This window comes from Haliotis cracherodii, unplaced genomic scaffold (genome assembly GCF_022045235.1).
Source record: "Haliotis cracherodii isolate W230 unplaced genomic scaffold, xgHalCrac1.p SCAF_19, whole genome shotgun sequence".
Lineage (NCBI taxonomy): Eukaryota > Metazoa > Mollusca > Gastropoda > Lepetellida > Haliotidae > Haliotis > Haliotis cracherodii.
The window spans coordinates 6838145-6865063 of record NW_027266274.1 but is presented as its reverse complement, the minus strand read 5'-3'; the positions used below and the strand labels follow the sequence as shown (position 1 = coordinate 6865063).

Here is a 26919-nt window from a genome sequence, read left to right as displayed (position 1 = left end):
AACTAAATGTAATGACAACAGTAAACATTTTGTCGTGCTATTATTGGTTCCAGAACATGTGTGATATTAACAGGGGGCTTGTGTTTCACCAACCGTACATCTACTTACCTCATTAATGTCAGAGTAATCATGGTAATTGTTGCAAATTGCCACTGCTGGCCTTTTAATACAAGAATGCTTTTGGAACGCTAGCAGTTGTCACCCTCTGTAGAGTGAACCTGGTACTCTGTGATTGTTTTACATAAATAATGTAGCTCACCTAACCGATGAAGAAATAATTGTATGACGAATCAGCCAAGAAGAAAGTAGAGTACATAAGGTCCTTGGAAAAGGAAGAATAATTCAAATACAGCGGATCACAGGGTCACAAACATTTTAAATAGGACGTCACAAGAAAGAGTTTTTTACTTGCCAAATCGGCTCAAACTCTAGCAATCACCCTTGGACATTTTGGGCCTGCTTGAACAAGTTGTGATATTTTCTTCCATAACACAAGGTGAACAATTGACTTGCTTTTGCATGTGTTTGTGATAGGTTCCATCGGTGGGGCAGGATACACTCACCTTTTCGTGAACACCAGGTATCATCACTATTGATACTGTTCATAGACACATGATACTGTTCATGACACTTAAGAGTGAGTGTGTGAGTGAGTATCCTTTTACACCGCTTTTAGCATTATTCCAGCAATATCACGGCGGGGGACACCAGAAATGGGCCTTCACTCATTGTACCCATGTCGGGAATAGAACCTGGGTGTTCGGCGAGACGAGTGATGCTTATGAGATAGTCGGAATAATTGTATTCTGCATTGAGCAGATATTTCCGATGATTATGGAAAAACTTTCTTGGGTTTTCCCTGATCAAATGAACATTCATATTATGGTTCAAACAGTGCTGTCGTTTCGCAATAACCTCATTTGACAGGGGAATTTCACATCTGGGAACAATAACACGTTTAAACTTCACAATATGGCATTTCACATGAACATGTGTACAAATACGCTTTCTGTGTGACAGAACACCTGACATCCTCACCATGTGAAAGTCATCCATGAACAATTGAATTATGAATTATATAGTTGGAATCGTACAATCGACTCTGCTTTTAGAAGAGATTTCTTATGAATGTAAAAGGCATGTATCGCTTCCAGTGTTCAGTGGACACTAAATGGTGGTTATAGATATAACCATTAATGGGGTTATATGTGGCTGTCATAGTGGCCATGTTTAAAATCGGATTAAAATTCTGTGATTACTTTAAAGAGGCACCAAACCTAAAACAATATGCAGAAACACCAGAAAAACGGGAATGCGTTTTATTGTGGAATAAATATCTAAACATACCACAAACGTAAGTTATCTTATTTCGATAACCACATACATGCTGCATATAAAATTTCACAATGATTTATAGGTAATGTGTTCAAACTCGGATCAAAATTCTGTGAACAATGGTTAGAGGCACAGGTGAGCTAAAAATGGACATAATGCACTCCAAGACAAATGCCATACATTTAGCCTTTTACAGTGTTGTGTTGTGCCTTAATTAGACATTATTTCATTGGATATTGTATTTAATAGGAAAGTTCACTAATCACAGTTATATTAGCTTCAATGTTCGTTAATATGTTGTTTATATTGGCATTTGGAATCTCAACATGGTTATCACAAAAAGCAAGTGCATGGGACGTAAATCTGACGATTGGGCGTGCACATATGTGTTTTGATTTGAATGTGCACAACTAAACAAAAGTCATGGTTAGTGCAAATCAGGAGTATATTGTAGGAAGGATTTGTCACAAACTGCTTCAAGGAGGTGTACACATTCTGTTTCGCTCCCCTCCGGTACCTTGCAGTATAAGTGAACCAGTACCAACCTACTGCAAAGAAACACTGCATGTACTTGATTGAGCTTTTAAAACAGTATTTCTGCATTTGGAAAAGCGATTGCTTTCTAAAAGTGTTGATGCTTCAAGGAGTCATTGTTTATTTTGTAATATTTCCCACCCAGTTATGTCCAGCACTGCATGACTTGCTTGTCACAGCGCCATCCACTTGACGTTATTTATGAATAAACTAGGTCTGCAATTTCTGCTGACTACTGACACAACATTAACGTGTGTGTGTTTTATTGTTTATCACGACCAATTGCCAATGCTGTGATACACGAATAGGATACTTTGTTTGTGAAACATTCGGCTGTGAATTCCTACAATGTTCCAGGGTCATGCCTGCTAAACGCCGCTTTGAAAAATATTTCAGTTATATTAATCTGTCAGTTTAATGTTGGAGGAAGCCCAACATCGTGCAGGTCATTGACGCTTACAACTCTGGTGATAATAGAAGCGACAAAACTATTTCCATAGCCATATGATGAGAAAGGAAGAGAGTATACTTTGCATTGCCAGAAGGCAATTGTGAAAGAGCATGCAAAATTCACACTTACTATCTCATGCAATCACTCACTATGTTAACATTGTTACAGTCTTATAAGGCGGGTTTTATTTTATACATTAGTTTACTATCGATCCTAAATATTTGAAAATGTGGAATAACATTAAAACTGTGAGGATTGTCGTGATTTATTTCCACTGAGTCTGTTAATATATTTCACAAATAGAAAACTTAATAGTGTAGTGGACTGTGGAAAACCTTCGAGTCTGGTAGCATAAATAATAAAAACGAGTACATGTGTGTAATATGCTATAATCATGATAATATTTGGAAAACTGTAATGCATTGTTTTGTTTTTCATCCACCTGACCACTGGTATTTTTCATTTAATTATCACTTTAGGAAATTATATTTATATTTCCACCAAAATATTTAACTTTTGCACTAAGCCTTTGTGTAAAAGCAGCAGCGTTAATATTTCGCTAGGTTCCTTTCTCTGTCATAATATGCTTACTTTGAGCAAATTGATAACGTGTGCATATTTACGAATATATTCCCCAATTTCCAAAGTGCAGACACATTGCACTGAACGTGATTGCCTAGATTCTGATGCCAGAAGGCTGTGGCTCATGGGCCAATCTGGTGATGTTGACATTCAAATTCAGTATGTATCCGATTACTTGTCATGGGCCAAGCGAGCCTGGCATTTACTTTGGTATACAAAATTGCTATTTGCTTCATTCTTGCTGGAGTATATCATCCCTGTATCCCTGGTGAATGCATGTTGGAGATCCGGTGCAACAAAACATCGCTCTTTGTGGCACTCCATGGTGGGTGGGGAGCAGGGGTGCTGAATTACTATATTTCCATATGTCTCACCAATACCCTGGTTCAACCCGTTCAGCGCTGTGGTGACAGCCATGACAACATCGACTGCACAGCCGAAATGAAATGTGCAAACTGCAGAGGGCATCTGGCTTCAAAAAGGTTATGTCCTGAATGGCAAAAATAGTAAAACAATCCTGAAGCTCAAACATGAGAGGAATATCTCGTTTTACGAGGGTAAAAAACTGATTGAAAAACGGTCTCCACAAACTCTCCTAATCAGATCTTATTCTGCTGCTGTAGCTATTGTTGCTCCTACAATTCCCCCAAAACATCCATTTCTATCCAAACAGAATTGACATGGATTACATCAGAGCAACCTGTTAACATTTTATCTGTAGTAACTTCAAATACGTCTTCCACTCAAACAATAAGCCCATCTGAACATTTGATTGATGAAACTTGTGTAGAGCTTCTTACTAAAGAGCCAGAGGCTATAGAACCAGTTACTATTGAATCTGCCGTTGTTACTCTAACAAGAAAAGAAAGAAAAAAATAAACAGAAAACAGACTACCATGAAATCCTCGTCATTAGAGGTTCTTCTCCACAACTCCTTTGATGCTCTGGATATGGCTGTAACCCCATCGTCCTGGAGCAATAGTAGGAGTCCACCTTCCTCACGTGCACGTGAGAGATCCCCCATCAAACCACCATGACTCAATCTCCTAAAATCATTCAGTGGAATTGCAGAAAACTCAGGACTGACCTTGATGAAGTTCAATTATTAGCACAAGATTATAAACCATCAGCTTTTAGTTTACAAGAAACCTACCTTAAGCATACTGATAAATTTGAATTGCGTCAGTACAATTCTTATCATTCTTCCCCCCCCCCCCCCCCCCCCCCCCAGGTGATAAAGCCACTGGCGGTGCTTCCATTTTGGTGAGGAAGGGCATCATCCACAGTCATGTTTCTCTCAACTGCAATCTACAGGCTGTTGCTGTCCGTCTTACTCTACAAATAACTTTCACACTTTGTTCCCTATATATTTCTCCATCCTCAAATTTTCAGCGGTCAGATCTTCAGGATTTATTTTTACCAGCTACCTAAGCCCCGTATCATCATGGGTGATCTTAATGGACACAAGCCTCTAAGGGGAAGTTTCAATACTAACAATAAGGGGAGAATCCTTGAAGATTTTATCTCTAATAATAAATTATGCATATTCAACGAAGCCTCGAACACATATTTACATCCTGCAACTGGTACATATATTGTAATAGATCTGTCAATCACAGATTCTAACTTATATGATGAATTTGAATGGTCAGTCCATGATGACTTGTGGAAGTGATCATTTTCCGACAGTACTTACAGCTATAAACCCCTTTGATGATCCACCTACAAGAAGATGGAAATTGTCTAAGGCAAATTGGCCATTATTCCAGTTTTTCTCTGATGAAACTATTCCTAAGTCCTCTGTGAACCCACATATTCGGAAACCATGGTTTACTGACGAGTGCAAACAAGCTAGTAAGCGTAGGGAGAAGGCATAGAAATACTTTCGACCATCCTACTGTTCATAATTTGATTAATATAAAAAATAATTGTGCCAAGGCTCGTCGAACTTTAAAATACAATAAACGTCAGACTTGGAAGGATTTTGTTTCCAAAATAAAATCACACACGCCTTTGTCAAAGGTGAGGAACGTGATCCCAAAAATCAAAGAGAAAGGTTAAAAAATGACGATAATTTATTGGCTGAAAAATCAGATATTGCAAACAAATTGGGCTTGTAAAAACTTATGACACCTCTTGGAAGCATGTTTTTTTAAAGGATTTACATGACTTTGGTTTAAGAGGCCGCTTGCCTAAATTTGTATCACAGTTTTTAACAGACAGACAATTTCAAGTTCGTGTTGTATCGACCCTGTCTGATCATTATAGTCAGAATTAGGGTGTTCAACAGGGCAGTATTTTGTCTATCACATTGTTTAGTATAAAAATAAATAGTTTATCTAAAGTATTTAATGTCTCAATTGATTGGTCATTGTTTGTGGATGATTTTAATATTTCATATTGTGGTAAAAGTATGCGTGCCATTGAAAGACAGTTACAGTTGTGTCTTTATGAAATTCATAAATGGTGTCTTGAGAATGGCTTTAAGTTTTCACAGACTAAGACCATTTGTATACATTTCTGTCGGAAATATAAACCCCCATAAAGACCCAGAGCTCTTCTTAGATAACACTCCAATTAAGGTTTAAGGATTAAAGAAGCCAGATTTTGGGGATTGTTTTTCGACCACCATTTGACGTTTTTGAAACATATTAAATATTTAAAGACTAAATGCCTGAAGGCCCTATATATTTTGAAAGTCGTCTCAAATTCAAAGTGGGGAGGGGATCATTAATCTGCTCTAAATTGGACAATCGCTCAATTGTGTATGCTGGAGCTTGCAAGAGTAATTTAAAACAGCTAGATTGAATCCACCATCAAGGACTAAGACTATGCCTTGGTGCTTTTAGAACTTCTCCAGTCGACAGCCTCTATGTCGAGGCTGATAAACCTTCTTTGAAAGAACGTGGTATTAAATTGTCTCTTCAATATATCACTAAATTACGCTCCAATCCTTTAATCCTGCCTATGACTCCGTTTTTCATCCCCTATATGAAGAACTGTTTCAGCGAAAACCAAAACTGTTTTCACCACTTGGAATTCGGATCAAATCAATTATTATTGCTGCAAATATAGATCTGGATATTATATCTTCATATCAGCTCTTATCTACTCCTCCCTGGCAACTGGTGAGGCCAGAAGTAGACGTTTCTCTAACCCGTTTTATTATATCTGACACAAACCAACTACTATATCAACAGGTATATTTACAATTAAGAAATAAATACGACACACACCGTTCAATCTTTACTGATAGATTCAAGCATGCACCACTGTCGTTGGATCAAAACATTTATCATCTAGAATGCCAGACAATAGCTCAATTTTCACTGATATCCTTACAGCCTTTCATATACATTCAAAAGAGGTCTGGATACAAACAATTTGTCATCTTTTCTGAATCTCTATCTTGTCTTCAGGTACTGAAAAAAGTATCTTCTAATCATCCAAATATTTTAAACTTTTTAGAATTTTATGTTGATCTTTCAACTGGTCAATATGAAAATTGTCTTTTGTTGGTTGCCCAGTCATGTGGTTATAAAAGTCAACACAATGGCTGATGCTGAAGCTGAAGCAGCACTCAACAAATCTGTGACACTAATTCTAATTCTATACAGTGAGAATAAACCTGTGATCAGATGTTACATCAGGGATCTTATGCAAAAGAAGTGGGACACCCAAGTAGGTATCAATAAATCACACCAAATTAAGCCAACTATGGTTACAACTACTTGGGTTGTCAGTCCAGATTTGAAGAGGTCATTTTACGACGATGTCATATTGGCCATTCAAGATATACACACGCATGTAAGGTGAGGATCCTCCGTTTTGTATTCCTTGTGACGAGAGAATCACAGTCAAGCACGTACTGCTTGACTGTATTGATTTTTCCATAACAAAGGATAAGTGTCTCAAAGTTTCATCCATCAATGATCTTTTTAGTCAAATAAGTGCTCATTTAATCATCAGTTTCCTAAAAAAAATAGAATTAATACATAAATTTTTATCACAATATATATAGTATAAAGTAATTGATTTTTAATTTGGTAACTGAATAACATGGGGTTGAAGTATGGTCAAACAATTGTACGTAAGTCCTGTAAGTCCAAAAAATCCATAATTCTGCCACGTTTATACCTTATACTGATCTGATGGGGTCTTCAATGAAGAGAAAGAAAGTCCATGTCACTCCAATCACAAAACCAGTGCTGGGCACGGATTCATGTGAGAAGATAAAATCAACCTTTTTTTCGAGTATTTTGTCACTAAGCTCACAAGACCTTTGTTTGTCAAGAATTGTTTGTAATCATTCTGAAGAATCCCGTGCCGAGTGCTCGTGTTTATGCAAGGTAATGTAATTGTTCAAGGACAGGGACCCGTTCCACTAGGCAATTGTTGTGTTATGACAGTCGTAAGTCTATATTAAAAGTATGTGAGCTATGATCGCCTTAGCTCTAGGATCACTTTCAGGAACAGGGGTCAGGATAGGTTCGAAGAATCCCCTGCAATATTTGAGAACCTGGTTGACATCATGTGGCCTGGCTGATTATGTGTCAGCCTACCGCTAGGACATAGATGATCGGTGTTCATACTTTCAACCAGCGTCTTTTATTATTACATACAGATTGTCGTGTTGTAGCTAGATCATTGTCAACTCATCGTATCCCAACGGCGTGGATAATAATCTGACTGTTTCAGACTCGATTATATTTAGACAGCTATTTCTGAGACCAATCAACTCGTCCCGAAATGACACGAGTGGTCATAGTGTGTATGTGTGCGTGCGTGCGTTTCTGCGCCACTTTTCACAGTATTCCAGCAATATCATTGTGGAACACCACAAATGATGAAGAATCAAACCTGGGTATTTGGTGTAACCATTAGGCTCCTCCACCGCTCTAACCATATTATAGGACAGCAAATAGTGCCGGTCGCCAGCACCTGCTGCATGTGGTAAGACCCAACTAATGACTATCCAATAGTTCAACGTGTGTCATCATGCCCAAACGGCTCGGGTAGTTGCTCAGGTTGAAAAATGACGATGCCATTGACACTGATGTCAATCAATACGGGGAAACATCTCAGTGAGTCTCTGACATCACCAAACGTCAAAAATGTGAGAAAAAAACACAGAAATACTCTCATGTTAAGTGCTAATGTAAAATATTTTAATAGAGGCGCTGTCATTACGGAATTCAACAAACTGGATGTCCACTTGAGACATTAAAATAATCAGTGAGTGTTATTACTCTTAATACAATAATAATTAAGCGACTGAATATAGTTTGACACCGCTTTGGGCTTCAGACAATATACACATGCAGGAAATCAACCTCGGACTTAGGCGTGACAAGCGAACCCTTTCAACACCAGGTTATTTCAAGACCCAACATTATAATTAAATACATTCAATGCATGGCACACCAGTTCTGTTGTCACACAATCGGGGCCTTCTCCGACTTTTCAGGACCAGAAGGTAGATCGCTCATTGGTAAAGCTGCCACGGTTCCTGTTGCTTCATTTTGGACAATGCCACATTCCGGTTCTCCTGTGCAGAGATGTTGCTGATTCTGAAGATCTTCTTCCTTCTCCTGAAACACCTGGTACAAATGTTGGGTGAGATCTGCTGCAACTAACTCGCTGGAATTCCGGGATATCATGGACAGGACAAGCACACCATCGATTCCGAGGAAACTTCTGATGAAACGAGTTACATTGGGTTCGTCAGGGCGAGATCCTTTGGCAGCGTTGATGTGGGCAGCTATCCTGCCATCTCTTAGGGACGGTATGAAGAGAAATCCTGCCCACAGGACAAGGTTAAGGGTTGTGATGACAGCCAGGAGGATGACCCAGTACCACAGGAATATGAACATCTTCTCATAGATTTCGGTGATTGGCAGAGTGCACTGAACAGTGTATGTTTGAAGATTTTTCATCATATACACATCGATGTCGCAAACAACCTGTTTCACAAGTAATGGTTTTACGATGGAGCCCATATTCAAACCAGCATAGGATCCTACCCTGATTGCCAGGTATTGTCTGAAGTATATCGTCAGGAACATAAACTGTGCTATGAGATTGACACATGAGAGAATCTTCACAAATAGGTACAACAGCGCCAGAAAGAATCGATTTCTTCTCAGTAGACTTCCAAATACTCGGGCTGCATCACTGAAAATGGCCTGTCGATTCACAGCATTGGTCAGTTGTACACTTTTTAGGGACTCGACAGTTTCCTCCATATTGAAAGTGAGGAAGTGCTTGCCACTGTTCCAGATGATGTTTGGTACTTTGAAAGCGAGGGCTTGGAAGAAGAGTATGAGGGGTATCCAGAGATGGTAGGAGGGGACACGATCATGCCTTGACTTTGGGACATCACTTGTGGCAGGTTGGAAAAAGACGTCCTTGAGGAAGCAGGCATGGTCGGAGTATGAAACCTGGGATGCCTCAAAATGTGCAGGGTACCAGCAGCTTGTAGGATCAGTAATGTATCGTACTAGAAATGCCCCAGCCGAGCAGAGGGCCAAGAGGAGAACCGACCAGAATCCGTTCACATTGTCCACCATATCCTGATCCAAACCACGTCTAAATATTGACAGGAAAGCGGCCATTGTTGTCTGAAAACATACAAAGCATTGTTAATATATTATTGTGTGGAGTGCTGTTATAGATACAGCGTCTGCCCAGAGAGTGGAAGATCGGTGGCTCGATCATACCAATATGCGCTATGAGATCGTATGTGGCATGGCATCTCAGTGGGATTACACTATAATACATTAGTTTAGACTGGTTCAGGCAGGCATCAAAGCGCTAAATGTCACTCCCAACACCATATCATAGTTTCCAAATATAAACCATTTAAAGTAATGTCAAAGGGCAAGTTGAGTAAAAAGACTGATTGTAATTCTTTTCGAATATCAATTGTCCTATAAATAGTAAGTCACTTTCCGAGGGGAAAAGGTCATACCATTAGCAGAAAGTATTTTCTTAAATGTCCAAGTGAAACTGCTGAAACCACACGCCCTGTAATTGGTTTTCTAAACTTATATATTTGGAAGCTATAGAAGAAGAAGAAATAGAATGAAAAAGAAGAAGAATATATCAATAAACTGTCACCCACTGTACATATAAAATGACAAGGCAAAATGTAAAAGCTCAGCAGCCTGCCTAAATGGCCCACGAGACACTAAAAGACTCATAAAAACAATATTATATATACACACACACCGTGTTTAATAATAATTATGTAAATAACATTCATAATATACCCCGTACAAGCATCATATATATACCGTCAGCCACAACCGTCAGCCACAGGTACACAGTACCCTCAACCACACCCTATTTCTCAAACATATACCCATGTTCTCACCTGTACCCATTCCCGCACCCATACCAACTCCCTCTACCACTATATTCTCTCGATGCTTTAAGAAAGTCTCACAAACACTGAAAATATCATAGTCCAAATCAAGCAGAATAGAATACCTAAACTGTTTATTGCTTGACTTCTTTTTGACCATCCTCCACAATTTCAAAAACCCCAAGCTGCAGCCTGTCCTACTTCTTGATAGAAACAATTCGTTTGCCATGAAATCACAGTTTCTTCTCCTTCCCAATCTTGCTGATTATAGCCTGCATATTCGATCTTGACAACAAGTTCTCCAGGAGACATAGCCGCGTCCACATCCACCCTTGAGAAGTCTTTAGTATCTCTAAGTCTTTTCTTATTCTGGTGTACTTTCCTATGTTGATCAACAGTCTCAAGTGTGACCACAACAGCATCTGTACATTTCCGTTGAAAAGAATGCGATTGACATTCTTCCAGATGACATTAGAGTCTGTCGGTTCACGGCTGTAAACAGGTAGATTTCTTAAGACAATGCAACGTTCAGTCTCTGTGTCTTTACCGGACCTTTTAAAACTCAGCGAACTGTGTCTCAAAAACATTACATTTCTATTCCCTTCATACTGCTTTGATTTGCATTTCCTTGAGATTTTTCAAGGAATTTAATCTTCTCATTCAAACTCTGTTTTCATTTTCTGCCAACTGTTCACTGAGACAAGATCTCATATGATTGATTGCAGTGAGAAGCTCTTCGTTTGTGATTGCTTGTCGTACGTTCGCACCGTCGACTCGACAATTTCCTCTCGACAACGGCACGACTTTGCATCCATGAGTTCACAGTTGGTTGACACAAGAGTATTTAAGTATGTATTACATGTGTTCGCCTTTTTGGCAGCTGAAGGTTGACATAGACATTCTTCACTTTCGACAACACGTGGCTAGACATCACACTTTCAACAAAATCGACATCTCCATTCAATGACATATTCCAACTTAAGGCCTTCAGTTCTTTCAAATCAAAGATACAACTACCCTTTAAGAAATCTTTAGACAGGCTTTCACACACATATGTCGCTATTTACAATGGATGGTCACTTGGTGAGCCGATTATTTCAGATTTGTTTTCAATCGTGAGGGAGACGAGCGAAACACATCTTACATCATCCAGGGGCAGATAACTCCTCCCTTGAACAGGTCATTACCACCATAACCCAATATCATACAGCTTTCAGTTATAATATAGTTCAGGGAATTTCAACCTAAAGTCAATACCTACTCTTGAAGAAGCAAAGAAATACTAGTACCCCAAGGCTAACAAGAAGAATTTGAAATGCCACACTTCAACATACTTTATCATAGGAGCAAAATACAAACTATTCATTAAACCATTAAAGTAAAATAGGCATAAAAAGAAATTGACACGCCTGTTGAGTGAGTGGGTACATTATCCTAGCTAATTGACGGCGGTTTGTAAATAATCCAGTGATTAACATTATGATACGATGACATGCACAACCAAGGCAGCGAGCCTGACCAACCGATCCTGTTAGTCGCCTCTTACGGCAAGCAAGGGATGCTTAAGACCTATTGTAACCCGGTTCTTCACGGAGCAGCGGTAAATGTAAGCTTGAGATATGAAATCTAGAGCACAGGCAAGTCATTTGTTCACCTGAAAATGTTTACTTTAGGTATGATCAAAATCAATGAATCCTTAATTTGGATATGTAGTTACATATGCGAAGTTACCTGTCCTGGTGACTCCTATCCTGGGTTAACAGCGCAAACAGTTTACCGTCGCATCCAACTACAGAACTAAATATAATCACAACAGTGAACACTCTGTCGTGCCAGAACATGTGTGATATTAACAAAGGGCATGTGTTTTACCAACCGTACATCTACTTATCCAATTAATGTCAGAGTAATCACGGCAAATTACCACTACTGACCTTTCATACAAGAATGCTTTGGAACGCTAGCACGTTGTCACCCTCTGTAAAGCGAACCTGGTACTCTGTGATTCTTTTACATTAATAATGTAGCTCACCTGACCAATGCAGAAATAGTTTCAATAAGATTCAGCCAAGGCAAAAGTGGTGCACAGACGGTCCTTGGAAAAGGAAGAATAAGTTAAATGTAGGGGTTACAGCGGATCACAGGGTCACATACATTTTACATACATACGTCTTTGATCTTTCTTTGTCCTTGCATAGATGTCCGAAGCAGTATCTGTGTTTTACTTGCCAAATCGGCCCAAACTCTAGCCAACCACCCTTGGACATTTCGGGCCTGCTTGAATAATTATTTGTTATTTTCTTCGGTAACACAAGGTGGAGGATGAGAAAACATTGTGTGGGGCATCCTATCGACAGATTTTCCTCACGCTGCTGGACGCATTTCTGTTCAATATTATGTTTCGTTTCTTGGCACCCATGTGTGAAAACCTACCTTTCGCCATAGTCAAATGTGAAATGACATCTGAAGTTGTGAAGTACTGTGAAAATATGTGAAATGTTGGACTTCCTCATTAATTACATCTATGTCATATTTTTGAGTGAGACATTAAGGCAAGAAGTTGGCATCATCATGGGCACCAATTGTGCTTCCCTTCTTGCTAATCTGTTTGTTTATGCATATGAATCGGACCTTCTGATCAGTTTGGCAAATTTTGCCAAGAACTCTCAGGGATATCAATAATCTGATATAATTAAATAACCATCAAATAGCCTATTCCCTTCAACTGATCATGATTTACACACCAGAACTGGAAATAAAGGAAGTAAGTAAGACAGCTGCATCTGTTTTTTTTTTATATTTGGATCTATGCACACAGATTGAGAGTGACAAAACACTCTCCACGAAACTGTAAAACACGGCTGACTACAACTTTCCAATAGTCAAATGTCCCTTTATGCCGATTATGCCAATATTTCAGCAGCTCCAGCCTTTGTTAAATGCACTCTGCATTGAGCAGATCTTTCCGATGATTATGGAAAAAGCTTTCTTTGGTTTTCCCTGATCAGATGAACATTCATATTATGGTTCAAACAGCGCTGTCGTTTCGCAAAAACCTAATTTGACAGAGGAATTTCACATCCGGGAACAATAACATGTTTAAACTTCACAATATGGCATTTCACATGAACATGTGTAGAAATAGGCTATTTGTGTGACAGAACACCTGACATCATCGCCCATTCGAAAGTCATTCATAAACACTTGCTTATAATATAGTCGGAATAGCAGAGATTTCTTATGAATATAGAAAGTGTGGTATCGCTTTTATTCCAAATATATGCACATAATTAATTGAAATATGGTGGCAGATATTCAGTGAACACCAAGTGGATGTTATAGAAATTGCCATCAAAATATATATATATATATATATATATATATATATATATATATATATATATATATATATATGGATTAAATTTCTGTGATTACTTTAAAGAGGCACCAAACCTAAGACCATTGATCATTCATGCAACATTTCAGATTCATGGGCCTTGTAGTTTCAGAGGGGATACCAAACATGCAGAAACACTAGAAAAACGGGGATAAGTTTTAATGTGGAATTAATAGCTAAACTTGAATGTATTTTATGCTGCATTTTTTTTATAATAAAATTTCACAATGAAACATGAAGTAATGTGTCTAAAATGACATGCTCAAACTCGGATCAAAATTGTGTAAACAATAATCAGAGACACAGGTCGGGTGAGCTAAAAATGGAAGTATGCACTACAAGACAAATACCATACATGTAGCCTTTTAAAGTGGTGTGTTGTGCGCATTAGCCTTAATTTGTGATTAATTTATTTGGTATTCTAGTTAATAGGAAAGTGTTCTCTGATTACAGTTATGATAGCTGCAATACTATGTTAATATGTTGTGTATATTGGCATTTCATCTGTATGTTTGATTTGAGAAATAGTTTCGGGATTTTACGTGTTTTAATTTCTCAAAATGGCTATCGGAAAAACAAGTCCAGCGCACGTAAATCTGACCATGGGGCGTGCACACATGTGATTTGATTTGAAAGTGTACAACTAAACACGGGCATTTTGGTCATGGTTAGTGCAAATCAGGAGAATATTGTAGGAAGGATTTGTCACACACTACTTCCAGAAGGTGTACACATTCTGTTTCGCTCCCCTCCTGTACCTTGCAATATAAGTACCAGCCCGACACCTACTGCAAAGAGATTTTAAACAGTATTTCTGCATTTTGAAAAGCGATTGCTTTCTCAAAGTGTTGATGCTTCAAGGAGTCATTGTCTATTTTGTGATATTTCCCACTCTGTGATGTCGAGTACTGCAAAAACTACTTGTCACAGCGCCATTGACTTGACGTGATTTATAAATAAACTTGGTCTGCCATTTCTGCTGACATCTGACACAGCGTGGCCATCATTAACATGTATGTGTTTTATTGTTTATCACGATTATTGGCCAATGCTGTGATACACGGCTTGGACATTTTGTTTGTGAAACTTTCGGCTGTGAATTCCTACAATATTCCAGACAGCGTTATGCCTACTTAACGCCGCTTTCAATAGTATTTCAGTTATATTAAACTGTCAGTTTAACGTTGGAGGAGGCCAAATGTAGTGCAGGTAATTGACGCTTACAACTCTGGTGATGATAAAAGCTACAAAACTATTTCCATAGCCATAAGAAATCTCCGCTAAACACTCACGAGTAGAGGTATTGTTCTAGCAAACAACCACCAATCATTAGGTGGACGAATGTGAGATTAGCATCCCTGATGTAATGACAAAAACTCTATGTAAATCTTAAATGAAAAAAAGTTTTATTCTTGAACTATTGATTAAATACTAATAATAAACCAACACCTACATTCATATGTTACACTTACAAACACCACCTAGGCAAACAATACAAATGGTTTGAGTGGTTCTGGCATATTCACAATCAGTTTCATAAGGCTACTATGTCGAGCATCAAAGTCTCACCATTAAGAGTTGATGGTAATTAAAACAGTTAATAAATTGTCAACACCAGCAATAATCGAAACTCTTTGTGAATTATTCTGTACTCTTCAGTAGGTTCATGATCATGACATTCCCTAAGAAATACACCAAGAAAGTGGTGGTGAAATCATAGGATCTAACCTTGCAAGGACAAACTATATAATAACTTTTCACGACCGACTGGTGTAGACGACATAGGATCTAACCTTGCAAGGATAAACTATATAATAACTTTTCACGACCGACTTAGTCGACGAACATCAATGATATTCTTCAGTGTTCAGAAGGAGCTTGTAATGTAATTGAACGCCTGAAGGTGTGTTTCAGTGACCAGTCGCCCAAAAGGACAGAACCTTATGAAAAGACACCTACTTTTTGCCAGTTTATACAGTGTTAGCCTGTTACGGCATGAAATTTCAAAAAAAAATTAAAACATTCATGTGCTGTGTGTTCCAAGTTTATACTTGGACGGCAAAAATGATCAATCCCGGCAAGCACATAACATGGTCTTAACAAATGACAAATTAGAGATTGTTTATGATGAGTCAATATTTGGATAAAAAGAATGACATTAGTGGTGACAGTAATAGTATAAGAATATCTGTGTAAAGTGAACAAATGCATTGCACACCAGTACCTTTTTAACATAATCAGCCCCTTCTCCAGATTTTCCGCACAAGGGGATATATCATTCATTGTTCAAACTACTTCTGTTCCTGTTGGTTCAATTATAACAGCGCTACCTTCGAATTCCGGTTCTTCTATGCAGAGATTCCGCCGATTATGACGTTCTTCTTCTTTCTCCTGAAACACCTGGTACAAATGTTGGGTGAGATTTGTTGCAACTAACTCACTGGAATTCCGGGAGATCATGGACAGGACAAGCACCCCATGGATTCCGAGGAAACTGCTGATGAAACGTGTTTTAGCGAGTTCGTCAGGGCGAGATCCTTTGACAGCGTTGATGTGGGCAGCTATTCTGCCATCTCTTAGGAACAGTAGGAAGAGAAATCCTGCCCAAAAGACAAGATTAAGGATGGTGAGGATAGCCAAAAGGAAGACCCAGTACCACAGGAATATGAACATCTTCTTGTTGATTTCAGTAATTTGGAGAGTGCACTGAACCATATGTTTATGGGATATGTCGAGCCAATGGATTTGATAAACGCAAAAACACATCTTTACAAGTAATGGTTTTATGAAGGAGTCCATATCAAAATCAGCATAGGACCCTACCCTGATTGCCAGGTATTGTCTAAAGTAAGTTGTCAGGAACATAAACTGTGCTATGAGATTGATACATGAGAGGAGCTTCACAAATAGGTACAACAGCGCCAGAAAGAATCGATTTCTTCTCAGAAGACTTCCAAATACTCGGGCTGCATCACTGAAAATGACCTGGCGATTCTCAGTATTGGTCTGTCGTGTACTTTTCAGGGACCCAACAGTTTCCTCCACATTGAGAGTGAGAAAGTGCTTGCTGTTGTTCCAGATGATGTTTGGTACTTTAAAAGCGAGGGCTTGGAAGAAGAGTATGAGTGGTATCCAGGGGTGGAAGGAGGGGTGGAAGGAGGGGTCGAGGTGGGGTGCTTCACCATAGCTATTGCTATTTGATATTGCTTTGTCCTGATACATGTCCTTCATAAAACATGATTCTTTTGTGTACATGTTCATAGAGCCCGTGAATTGTGCAGGACTGCAACAACTGAAGGGTGGAGCAGTGTAACGCACAGTGAATGATCCCACTGAACACACAGCCAGTAGAATGACTGTCCAGAAGCCGTTGGTAGAGTCGACATAATCCTGATCTAATCCACGTCCAAACCATGCTCGGAATACTGCCATTTCTGTCTAGAAGAAAACAATTAGAGCCGAGCCGAGCTTCCTTTACGACGCTGCATTCGACAAGTGATATAGTGTTGCCAAACAATAACGTCATATAGAACGTTTTGGATTTAGAACTCGGATTTTGATATAATGACGATTGTTTAGAGAGCCACTGTTGAAATATATTTTGTTTTTAAGTGAATGCTAGTCTAAAATAGAATTGCGAGGTTTAGATGTGAGTAGCTAATAGATATGCTAATAGGTATGTCAACCAATGTAAGAAATGGGAAAATATCTCTCATCAGATCTGAAACATATCCACAGCTTAACATTTCCAAGTACAGTACCAAAACCAAACGTTGGATCCAAACGAGGTTTCAAATGTGAAATTTAGAAATATATGTGAAACCTTCTCTACCTAGTCTATGAACGTTTTAAGCTAAAGTCATCACATTTCGGGTCTCACCAACGTGCCTCTTAATGTATGGGCCTTCGATAAAATAAAGGTATTTGATTTCATGAGCAACAACGTTTACAGTTTGTGTATACACATACCTAACAAATAGTAAGCACATATTGAAATCACTCCCGGTGGTAATAGTTACTAGAGCATATTTGTATGTTCTCTTCAAATAACTCTTACCTTAGAATGTTAATGGGGTATTATGTGAAATTTGACAAGTCAAGAGATGAGGCTTGTAAGTTAACAAGAAAAGACAAGAAAGTAGTTCTGGCCACAAGTATCAATGAACTGGAATATGGATTTCATATCTTTAAGGGGCACGGATGGCTCTGTCGTCCAAGGCGCCATGATTCGCCGTGCAGAGTTGCGTCCCTTGGGCACGCCAGAAACCTATAATTGTGGGTTCGAATCTCGGCTCGCCTCGATTAAGGTTCTAGCTTTGTTAGCACCATACCCGTGCTCGTGGGTTTCATCGAAGTGTTAAACGTCTGAGACCTGCATCACTTCGGGCTTCCTCCCACATTAAGCTGACACACCTTGATATAACTGGAATAATTAAAAGTGGCGTTAAACTCAACTCAAGCACTCTCTCATATATTTAGATAAATAGGGTAATTTATCACTAAAGATATAATATAATAAATTGCTATTTCCCCATCCTAACAGACTTTACAGAATTGAATTGTGCTCCAGAGAGCGGCACCTCACAAGTAGTTCATTTCATAAAATAATATATCTGTTTTAACCGCAATTGTTGAAATTCTTCAAATAAATTCAATTTGATGATTAACTGTACAAAAATATTTTGTATCTATAGATAACATCATGTTGTCATTTTCGATTCTTAAATCTTCCTCCGTGTGCTCCATCTGGTTTGTCAAACGATAATGCTCGGAAAAGTCATACCAAAGTTGTCTTTACCATCAATTCGCATCTAAATAAGAAATAAATTGTGAAATGAAACAACGTAATATGCAACGTAACATCGTTAATCCGTAGTATATAACCAGCAATGTACATTAATTGCGTGATCAATGACCTTGGTATTGGTATCAAGTTAATTCCACATATAAAGCCTGTATGTCACATGAAGAAGAAATCTGCCAAAACCACGCATCAGTATTGTGAACTTTTGACTTGATTCTAAAACGTGAACGGGTGCGTTCATTCCTGTTTTGTAATGAAGTCTTAATCTCCCAAACGGTCCATGAAAATCCATAAAAAGACCTCCAATTGAAGGCCTCAAGTGTATGTTTATGGTGCCTGAAATTGCAGTTTTCATTTTGCTCGAGAGGGAGACATTTTATTTGGCGGCACTTGATTCGTATACCAGCGCTGAGGTCGATGATACATTGATATTTCTACACGAGTGTCTGTCGGATACCATTTATCTTATAAAGAGTTGATCGCTCGTTAGATACGCTTTGAAACAACGAGTTGTAACATAAATGGTATCTGACAGGCATGACTGCAGTAATCTGTTTCATACGCACCCTAAAATCGCACCTTTTAGCTTCGAATCGATGCATTTTGTCTATTCTCTTGATCGCAGTGGTGCATTAATACATAACACTACGTCATGAGTGACGTCATCCGACGTAATGCTTACTACGCATAAATAATGTGACACTACACAAAAACGTTTCCGCCATATCTGTAGATTATCAAGGCGATGGTGATAATGCAAACTTGATAAAAATCAAAGAACACACTGGATGCCGAGTTCAAAGTTTTCGCCTGAAAGAAATGACCAAATATGTATAACAATGTTTACTTCCGTATGACATCACTACAGGTGACCGACTTTTTACCCAATGGCGTTGTTCACTGATGACAGAACGCGGGATTTCCAAAGGAGGATTTTCTGTTGCTTGAGGGATCGTATGCACATAAATGTGTCATGTATGTAATTAGAAACATTCTGACAATCTGCGTACTGTTATTTGTTTTATGTTTTCAAGTGTAACCAAGAGAATAAGTCAGAAATGCAGATAACTACCGTCGTCGTTGTGCGTGATTTTTCGTCACTCAGGACGGAAACTTTTACGATATCTGTTGAATTTATTTTATCATTGTAATGTGACTGTATGAACTGTATGAACGTCGGAGCTTGCGACAATGTTTGGCCCTCACTCTATGAAGGTTCATACTCCAATGAACTCACACAAAATGAAAGTCAATTCTTATAATTTTATCACAATTTCTTACCTCTAAGGATGTAGGCCAAGATCTAAACACAATTTTATTTAGTACCTGTGACTTCATGTTTACACTGACAGCCATACACCAACCAGCTATATCGCGGAGTAAAATAGTTCCTCAAAAAGGGAGGTGACATGGGTGTATGGATGCACAACTTGCTCTTCGGAAACATCTTAAGCAGCACGTGTGTTCAAATCATATCCTCATTAGATGAGAAAGGTCTGTATAGAACTACTTCTGTAAGTCAGACACAATGACAGCGCGTCGTAATACATTTATATCAAGTACATCAAGTACACGACGTCAAAATGGCCGACACGATAAACGACACGATAAAAGATTTCCGAAGCTGTTAATGAATGTGTGGCGGTTACATGTGTACGTCATCATTGATCAACTGGCCGAGCATTGAAAGGTGAATAAAGATGAGTCAAACAGACACTAAGGTAAATTCATAGATTGCTGGAGACGGTCACTGTCAGCCTAGGCACGGATCGAGTCGACACTACGATAGTTTAGATGTGCATTTCATCGTTTGTTCATCAGGATAGGCCACAGCGAGGATATTCGTGAACAATCATGCAGTCACGCTCTCTGACATTTCTCAATGTATACTGAAACGCTGAGACCAAGAATAAAGGTTCTAAATGATCAGAAAGAACGCTTATGTGTGTTTTCGTGCTAGGGAATTCCCAGGGGTTTCCCCAGGAATGTGGAAGTAGTCCGTCAGTACGTCATTTCAAGAACACGGTCTCGTGAAAAACGTATGAACGTCAAATTGTGTCGTTCATACATTTATGAACGTCAATTTCGCGGTCATGTGACCGCTCTTTCGTCCAATGGAAAAGCCGTATATCGTGTAAACTTCAAATTAAAAAATTATATACTTTTAATTCCATAATTTGTGCTATGTTACTCTTCCCATGAATTGTCTCAAACGCGTGAGCCAATGTATACAATATTAGACAAGTGGTTATCTCTAATAGGAGAAAATGCTGCACGGTGTAAAATCTGAATTTTGCTTTGTTTACATTTCAACAAGTAGAGTTTTCCGAGCACAGGGTTCGTTTCCACAGATGATTTATTTCCTTTGATTTCATCTAGATAATTTGTATTGGTGACAAAGACCATTTGTCATTTGATTCTAAAATGTATGAGGAATTATGCATGTAATGCGGCTGAGTTTGAAATATACGTGATCTAATATGGGAATCATAATCGGTACCTGAAACGTGATTTTGTAAACACTATCCAAAATGGCGAAACTTACATTTCAGAGGTTTTGTTTGCTTATTTTTTATTTGATGTGGCATCCAGTAGGTTTACGCTCTTAGAACCCATAACGTTCAACACAGACGTAGGTGAACATTCGACTGAAGCACGAGAAACTTATCAATGACTTACAATCAGGAAAGTAGTCAGTCGTAATCTGACCTCAGGTCACTACCTTGGAGTAGCCAATCACAGGCCTGAAATTCGATCTCACACATATGTTTGATACCAGTTATCTCAAATGGGTTTCCTTCCCACAGATGTGTAAGAAAACTCATTACCAGGCAGCACAGTCACAGAATATGGATACACTTGATTACATCAGATTTTCGTCAAGATTGTCTTTTCAACAAACAAACGACGCATCAAGGTTTTCTCGTCAGTTCTGTGAAGTCTAACACTGCACAAGCAGCTTGTGCACAACACAGCGCCATCCACTCCATTAATTAACGACTAATGAACCAACAAGGTCTGCCTTTCCCACTGACAACTGTCACAACATGGCTTGTATTTACATGTATGTGTTTATTATTCAATGAGTTACGAACATTTGATAAAAAAAAACGTACATGGAAAGCGGAGCTGAAGTTACAGGCTCAAACTACAAAATAATTTTTCACGTACGAGACAAGTTTCCTGATGTATTTATATGAAAAAGGGTTTTCTGGACTTAAAGGAGAAAACATAGTAACAAGTGGGAAGGGAGAGGTTCGAATATTCATGGTATTCTCCAATTTCCTCTTTGTCGAGGTGTATCAAAACAGATATACAATAAATCGTCAAAGCACTTCTTGAAGAAGTCATAAAGGCCTGTGCAAAACCATCACCGATCAGCAGATGTCAGATAATAAAAGCGAAATGGCTCCAATTTGCAAGATACACGATTGCCCTAATTTGAGTTTCAGGCCATGCAAACAAAACATTGGTATGGAGCAGAAATAACATGACGCGGTCATTATGTGAGTTGTAATCAATATGAAATAGACATTAGCTCAGATCCGCCAATAATTCCACGTTTGTACTGTGACAACTAAACTGATTAATCGTGACACCAACATAACTTGATGCATAAATTTACCAAGGGCACATGAGAGATTCCGAGATCATTCATATTTGAAGATAAGGGATTATCGTATTGTAGTTAGCTTAGGATTCTTCAATGGAAAACTAATTAAGTGCTGAAAGAGTAAATGAAGTAATCTGTCAGTGGAACAAAGACATCGTCGGCCATGTGCCTATTTTTGATTAAACCAAAGTCCCAGTGAGGCATTCTGAAATGCTCTTTTTACACTGACTGACAGTGATATTACGAAAATGTCTATGTTATCACATATAACTAACAGAAAGATCAAATATAGCTATTAGATATAATATCATCCACTAATACAACACCTTTTCGAGTAATCAAATTCGATGCACGATACATCAGTTCTGCTATCACATAATAGGCGTTTTCTCCGGATTTTTGGCATCAGAGGGTAGATCACACATTGGTAAAGCCACTACAGTTCCTGTTTTTCCAGTTTCGATAGCGTCACTCCCAGGTTCTTCTGCGTAGAGGTCTCGTTGAATTTGAAATTCCTCTTCTTTCTCCTGAAACACCTGGTACAAATGTTGGGTGAGATCTGCTGCAACTAATTCGCTGGAATTGCGGGAGATCATGGACAAGATAAGCACCCCATCGATTCCGAGGAAACTGCTGATGAAACGTGTTACAGCACTTTCGTCAGGGCGAGATCCTTTGGCAGCGTTGATGTGGGCAGCTATCCTGCCATCTCTAAGGAACGGTAGGAAGAGAAATCCTGCCCACAGGACAAGATTAAGGATGGTGAGGACAGCCAGAAGGAAGACCCAGTACCATAGGAATATGAACATCTTCTCATAGATTTCGGTGATTGGCAGAGTACACGGAACTGTAAATCTATGGGTGCTAATCCCGACAATTTGAAAATCGCAATAAATATCTTTTACAAGCAATGGTTTCATGATGGAGTCCATATCCAAACCAGCATAGGACCCTACCCTGATTGCCAGGTATTGTCTGAAGTATATCGTCAGGAACATAAACTGTGCTAAGAGATTGACACATGAGAGGATCTTCACAAATAGATACAAAAGAGCTAGAACGAATCGATTTCTTCTCAGAAGACTTCCAAATACTCGGGCTGCATCACTGAAAATGGCCTGGCGGTTCTCCGGATTGGTCAGTTGTACACTTTTCAAAGACTCAAAAGTTTCGTCCATATTTACAGTTAACAAATGCTTGCTGCTGTTCCAGATGATGTTTGGTACTTTGAAAGCGAGTGTTTGGAGGAAGAGTATGAGGGGTATCCAGAGGTGGAACGAGGGGATAGAGGGAGGTTTTGTTTCGTCCTCATAACTATCAAATACTGATTGGCTATTATACATATCCTTCAGAAAACATGATTCCTGTGTGTAGGAGATCATAGAGTCTTCGAATTGAGCTGGGCACCAACAACTGATGGGTGTAGTGATGTAACGTAAGGCGAATGATCCGACAGAACACACGGCGAAAAGAAGGACTGTCCAGAAGCCGTTGATGGAGTCAACATAATCCTGATCTAATCCAGTTCCAAACCATGCTCGAAATACCGCCATTTTTATCTGGAAGCAAAAAAATGATCGTCAGTCGAAGTAGAACAGCTTGTCAATTTAATAGACGTCTATTAAATCTTAATAAGATGACTGTTTATATTGCATTTGCGTGTTGTCATAAATTAAAGCGATTTTCTTGTATAGAATGTAATTTGATCAAGAGTTGCACTCGTTAAGCTTGCAAAGCTATGACGTCACTTAGATGAACCGTCTTCGACTGACACCAACTCAGATTTTCCAGAGGAAATTTGTTCGGTATTTTGGCGGGTAATTAGTGACATTAATGGGATAAACTTTGTCAAATGAAATAGATTCTCTAGAGTTAAATGTGAATATTTGTACTTCAGGACGCGTCAGTCAAACACTTGTTGTTCAGAAAAAAGAGGTCAAGCTACCTATTAAATACTTGAATGTATTTCACCAACTAGATACATTAAAAACTACACCACCTAATGAAGTGACTGTGCCCCCTGCAAGGTGACTATGTCGATTTAACACTGGTGACTTGACACCCAGGGTAACAGTACAGTCAGTTTACCTACTACAATACTAAACACTACTCACAATAGTTAACACACTCAGGCCTGTTCAAGTGGAGAGGATTGGGTGGAGAATATGGGCAAAGGGGATGGGTCTCACCATGCATACATATGTCCACTTATCCAATTAATATCTTTATAAAAGCGGTAATTGTTGCGAATTGCCACGACTGGCATTTTAGTACAGAGTTTTGATTGATACCACGGTTTCCCCTAAGTAGGGACAAAATAAACCAGGTTCTGTTTTCTTTCTTTAACAATGGAAAATATGTTACCTCACATTAAACAACTAGCTTCTGATTGATGAAGGGGCGGGAAATTATTTTCTATATAGATCGTCCACAGGCGCACATAAATTTTATGTAGCCTATGAGAAACCAATCGGAAAACATCTTAGGTAATTTGCTAATCTCGCGTAAGTATAACGATTCGTCTCTGTTTCAAAATGAATTAATGAAATAATTGTATTTTATTCCTGGTTATTATTAAGTTCGAGAAAAAACACCACAAAACGTCTGTAATATTAACGTCAACGACAGTCTATCTTTTAGCAAACGAAGCAAAAACGATTCCAAAATAGGGGTGAAAATTATATAAATGGATCACTGAAAATCGACACGAAGTGTTCTTGAAATTTTGGCAGCAAGCCCTGCCCTACCAGTCGCACCCACTCCTCACATAATTTGTATAAACAGTATTAAGGTTTTGTATGTTGCCTGATGCTGCAAAGCAGTTATCAGATTATACACACTTACACCGAGCTTCCCAAGGTTGAGTGCACTATTCTCCGGCACTATTAATTATTTTTGCAGATGCAACCGCCATAAGCAGCCTACTTTTCGACAATGAAGACACTTCTAATCAATAATTTACTGAATGATGTGACGACATTTTTATAAATATATATCGAAAGAAGAATAAAAAAACAATACAAGGGACTATTAACAGATATACGGCGGAAGATGTACGGCGGAGTACACATGTCTGGGGACAATCTTCGACTACAAACTGACATTTTCACGAAATACGGAAACTGTTCATAATAAGTGCTAATCAAATCTTCACTTTTCAAGAAAACGTAAAACTTTTAATGTTGACAACTCTGTTATTTCATGGTCTTATAAAAGACTCATTAAAACCATTACTATTGGAGGCTCTATCTCAGGATTTCAGTAAGCTGTATAACAACATTTGTGGAATGGTAGAATTTTAGAAGGTCCTCAACACTTTTTATGCCCTTTTGACATTATTAGTATGTACAAATTAAAATATAAAAAAATGCAGCAAAGAGGGTTCGGGTTATCCTGGCAGTCAGGCTTGTTAGGCTCATCATCAGCTCAGGGCCCTTGCCCCTTCTACACGCAGCCCAGACAGAAAATGGGACTACCCCCAGGAAGCGCTGCTTTGTCACACCCACCTAGAACTTTTCGGAGAATGTGAAGATTCCCCCACACTGCAGACTTCTGCGTTACCTTGATTGTCAGAAGGGTTGTATTTCTGGTAGCAAACCCGGGTACTCTCCCAATGTCAGTCAACAGATTGGGAGGTACCAAACCTAAGGCACTGAGAACAATGGGGAGTCGGACAACTTGGTACTTGGGATGCAAGCGTGACATTTCGAATATTATGATCATGATCATGATTATTATTTCAATTCATGCTACGTTAGCACAGCTGCTTTAGAAAAGAAACAATACCAATCTAAAGGTCACAAACGAGCAATGTTCAGGTATCACAGGCCCTGCATGGTCGCTGGCTGACATTTTTCGTGTGAAACATGGTCGATCTCCGACACCCATTGATACCGTTTTATATCGTCAGGAGAAATGTGAAACCTAATAAATTGTCAGGGTTTTGTAACAGAAGAGTTTGAAACTTACTGATTGTAATAAAACAAATCTCGTTACAATGAAATAAATCTACATTGCAGTTACCGTTTATGGAGCACCGTTCAGTGACGTTCGTGAAGGCCTCGTGGAATGTCCTACTTCGGCTGAGCAAACATGTCGTCTATTTATCGCGAGCTGGCTGGGCCACTTACAAGCAAAAGGGCGGAATGCAGGACCATCAAAATAAATTATTTCCTGGCTATTACTACTGTCGCACATCGAACACAGGTCTACAATCGCATTCAGTGAGATAGTCACTGGGGTTTTCGCCGCTGTTAGCATCATTTCAGCAATACAGAGGGGGCAAAGTGCCTGAGCTTAACAAAATGTACTCATGTGAGGAGTCGATCCCGGTCTTCGGCGTGACGACCAATCGCTTCGACCACGGTACCACCTGACCACTGCCTGGCATATTTTGGAATTCGTGAGAATCTGTTTCACTTCTTCGGCTGTAAATGAATATTTCAATAATGTTGCTACAATAATACTGAATTCACATATACTACTCAAGATAAATTTAAATTAATCATTGAAAACTATAAAAAAAACTATATAAGAAAGCCACACGTTTGTTGAATAGGCATAAATACATGCATGATGTTCGAAAAATAGCTTTATTGGCATGAGTTAATCGCGTGAATATGTTAAACCGGATATTTAATCATCTAGACGGCTTTACAACCATTTCATCAACTTATTTTACCCCGAATCAAACCTGTGAAGATCTTTTTTAGCATAGGTTTTCAGCAAACCTTGCTTGCCGTGAAAGGCGACAACATGCTTGTCGTAAGAGGCGACTAACGTGATCGGGTGGTCAGGCCCGCTAACTTAGTTGATGCATGTCATCGATCCCAAATGC

General features: G+C 38.9%; 2 protein-coding genes across 5 annotated transcripts; both read right to left on the bottom strand.

Moving 5' to 3' along the window:
* Nucleotides 1-8048: 8048 nt before the first annotated feature.
* LOC139466714 (innexin-11-like) lies at nt 8049-26180 on the bottom strand. Of its 4 annotated transcripts, XM_071248354.1 has the most exons (3): nt 26106-26180; nt 22409-23641; nt 9445-9522 (listed from the first exon to the last, which is right to left on the bottom strand). In XM_071248354.1, the coding sequence occupies exon 2, from the start codon at nt 23633-23635 to the stop codon at nt 22454-22456; it is 1182 nt and encodes a 393-aa protein (XP_071104455.1). In that variant the 5' UTR covers nt 23636-23641; nt 26106-26180; the 3' UTR covers nt 9445-9522; nt 22409-22453. The 4 variants fall into 4 exon arrangements, with proteins under 4 accessions (XP_071104458.1, XP_071104457.1, XP_071104456.1 ...); XM_071248357.1 differs by lacking the exon at nt 22409-23641 and having other exon boundaries at nt 8049-9522; nt 26106-26174; XM_071248356.1 differs by lacking the exon at nt 26106-26180 and having other exon boundaries at nt 8049-9522; nt 22409-22498.
* LOC139467065 (innexin unc-9-like) lies at nt 15444-17113 on the bottom strand. Its single transcript, XM_071248783.1, has one exon. It carries the CDS (start codon nt 17095-17097, stop codon nt 15952-15954), a length of 1146 nt encoding a protein of 381 aa, XP_071104884.1. The 5' UTR covers nt 17098-17113; the 3' UTR covers nt 15444-15951.
* Nucleotides 26181-26919: the final 739 nt, after the last annotated feature.